Genomic DNA, 3,288 nt, shown 5'->3' on the forward strand with positions numbered 1-3,288 from the left:
AAAAAAAAAAAAAAATTTATTTATTTAAGCACCAGAGATCAGAGAGTCATGCCTGTGGTGCTTTATTCTATTAGTCAAGCTGATTGTTTAATTTCAGGAAGCAGATATATCTCTATTCTATTTTAGTCATTTATCTTCCTGAATACTTTAATTTAGGTATCTTTATACACATACAGGGCAATTTTTAGGAGAAGTTCACTAAGGATTCACAGTGGGCTAAAACTTGAATTGCAAATGTTAGAAGTGACATACTACAAATGGACCAGGTATTTTAATAGATTAGTAAAAAGCTGAGCTGTATCTAGGGGAAAACCAAAGTTTTGCTATGATCTCCATCTAACCAACATTAAAAAAAAAGTTACAAGCTCTAAAGTGAAAGTGAAGTCGCTCAGTCGTGTCCGACCCTCAGCAATCCCATGGACTGCAGCCTACCAGGTTCCTCCGTCCATGGGATTTTCCAGGCAGGAGTACTGGAGTGGGGTGCCATATATCTGAGGACTATATGGGATTCTGTATATATAATTTCACATAATTTTGATGAAATAATGATTTTTCAAATGAGCAGTTTTTAATTTGATTCACTGTTAACAAATATACATATTCTCAGTTTGATATTTTGTTACATCATTAACTGGTGAATACCTAACTGATGAAAATCTCTCCTGTCCACACAATGAAATTACCTGGTTTTAGCCTAGAAGGTACCATCATTCTGTCTTCTGGTATCTGAACAACCATTCCTAATACACAAAATTAGGTACCACAATGGTAAATGAGTTTGAAACTCCAATGCACTCAACTAAAAACTGTACTTAATTTTTCGAATACTCAGAGTGAGGTGTATTTGACTTAGGATTTACAGTTATAGCAAAGATAAAACAAAAGTGATCTTTAATAATTTAACAAATGTATTAGTGAACTTTTAATGTAAAATTCATGCTCAACAATCTTCCTCCTATACTAAGTCTTCATGCAAATGTCATTTCAGTTCATTTTATTAAAATAAACTGACCCTCTGCAACAGTTTGAAGTGCTATATATGTATTTTTAGGAGAAATAAAAATGGTCAACAAAAGGCAAAGGGAAAAATTCCAGTCAGTAAAACAGACTGCACTCTTGACACATATAAACTAAGGGTTTGGATGAATTTCTTCCCTCCAAAGGTATTATCAGCAAGTTCATAATCATTAAAGATAGAGTTAGCAAGGCATCCTCCTTGCTAATAATGAGTATAAAAATAAAATGGCTTTGAAGAGGTGAAATTTAGGGAAGATGATTTTTCTTGAGTCTTAAATTGGTAAGAAAACTTTAAACCAACCTCAAGGCCCCAAGTTCCAAAATGAACACTAACAGCTTATTCAAACTACTCCAATGCTCTGAAGGTAATTTCTTTATGAAACTGGTTATTCTACGTAAGAGGGAGTTAAAAACCTTGAAAGATATAAATTAATTGGCTGTACCCTGGCCACCAAATACTTTAAAATCCTGCACACAAATTAACTGACAGGGTTTGGAAGCAGGAGGGAGAGAGGAGGCTGAGAAAGCATAAATTCAGACAATTTCCTTCCCCTTTTCTTATATGGATATTCTTTTAATCATTTATACTGTACCAAGAGAAATAATGAAATACCTAGGAAGCAAACAATGGATAAACCACAAGGAGGAGGCTGACTTGACATGCTGGCACATCGGCACTTTTACTTGACTATCAAAAAATTCTCTGCTGATTTGTGTGGATAAGTTCTAGAGAATACTGGCTGCTTTTTCTTCCTATAACTCAGGAGGGTACACTCTTGTGCTCTATTGAAACAGGAGGAGAACATTAAATCTATGATATTTCAAATAAGTCCTTCAAGAGTACACAGGTCACTGATAAAGCTTAGCCTATATTAAATGTTATATTTACTTTCCAAAATGATTTAAAAAATTCTCTCATAGGTGAAATTTTGAAACTTTCTAAAAGTAGTGGGTATTTGGCTTCACTTGAGAGTGTATAATCCCATTTATTCTCACAACTTATGTTTCATAAATCTTTTAAAATAAATAGGATTAGAGGGCCTATTTATTTAATAACAGGCCTTATATACGTTCTTACTTATTAAAAAAGCTTAGTTCCATGGTTTCTTTTACTACAATGTGAAAAGCAGTGATACCATAACACTTAATATTAAATTTATGTATCTTTGTAAGTATCTGAAATGAATTCAGTAAAATAAATTGTAAATTACAAGTTCAAGGCTAAATCAAATTAACATCTACTAACAATTTTATTTAGGAATAATTTAGAGTTGTATTTGCTTCTAAAAGTGCAGAGGGGCAAAAAGCTCTTTCAAACTGACTGATGTCTATCTCAAGACAGTAGTACTTGGTCATAAACTTTCAGCAACTTACCACATCATCAGAAGGAATGCTGTTGGGTAAAATATCCACCTGAATGGATACGGTGTCCACAATACTCTTCCTTCTAGAAAGTCGATCTTCATCTATAGTTAAAAAAAAAAAAAATTCCCCCATTATTTGCTAGTTAGAAATGGTATATCACGTATAAATTCCAGTTATTTCAGATTTCAAAAAATTTCAGGAAATTAAGACAGTTTGTCTTTTTTTGCTTTTACTAAATATACAAAGCAGTGTGCTCTCAGACTTTAACAGATTTAAAAAATAAAATTGATAGGTGGACTCGGTTTCATACAGTTGACCCCTGAATGACATGGAGGTAGGGGCGCTGACACCTGAGGAGCCAAAGATCAGTACAGAACTTCAAAGCTGGCCCTCCATACCCCCAGTTCCGTTTCCAGTCCAAATTTCCAATTTTGTATTAATCAATTCTATTCAACATGTTTTATCATGTTGAGGTTTGACAGAAAACAACAAAATTCTGTAAAGCAATTATCCTTCAATAAAACATTAATAAAAAAAAAAAGTTCTAAACTCAATTTTAACGTCTTTACGAAAACCTTCTTTATCTCCACACTGTCATATTTGTTTTTCAAGAGAGCCATCCTTCAGAATTTTTTATCTTTTCTTATGTAGATTTGAGGATGGCTTCTGAAGTGGTCCAATAGAGCACTCCCTCTTTTACTGCCGGTAGAGCTGCTTCTAAAATGAATCTTTTTTCAGACTAACTGGTAATTTTAAAACAAATCCAGCCTACTGACTAATGCTGAGCTTCCCAAGAATTTTGCACATCGAAGCATACACAAACTTATAGTACATGTAAGGCACAGGGAGCTTAATGGAAGCTCCCTGTAAGCAGTCAGCTTACAGCTGCCTGCACTGTAAGCTGAC

The 3,288-nt window shown here is 33.9% G+C and overlaps 1 protein-coding gene across 5 annotated transcripts in view; it reads right to left on the reverse strand.

The window, feature by feature from the left end:
• EFR3A (EFR3 homolog A (S. cerevisiae)) overlaps positions 1-3,288 on the reverse strand; it is a 74,677-nt gene that overhangs the window by 2,560 nt on the left and 68,829 nt on the right. For all 5 annotated transcript variants that reach the window (XM_010844312.1, XM_010844313.1, XM_010844317.1 and 2 more), the window contains one exon: positions 2,392-2,483. In XM_010844312.1, the coding sequence (XP_010842614.1) occupies positions 2,392-2,483 (92 nt within the window). The remainder of the gene's footprint in view (positions 1-2,391; positions 2,484-3,288) is intronic.

Source organism: Bison bison, unplaced genomic scaffold, assembly GCF_000754665.1.
Source record: "Bison bison bison isolate TAMUID 2011002044 unplaced genomic scaffold, Bison_UMD1.0 scf7180017864199, whole genome shotgun sequence".
NCBI lineage: Eukaryota > Metazoa > Chordata > Mammalia > Artiodactyla > Bovidae > Bison > Bison bison.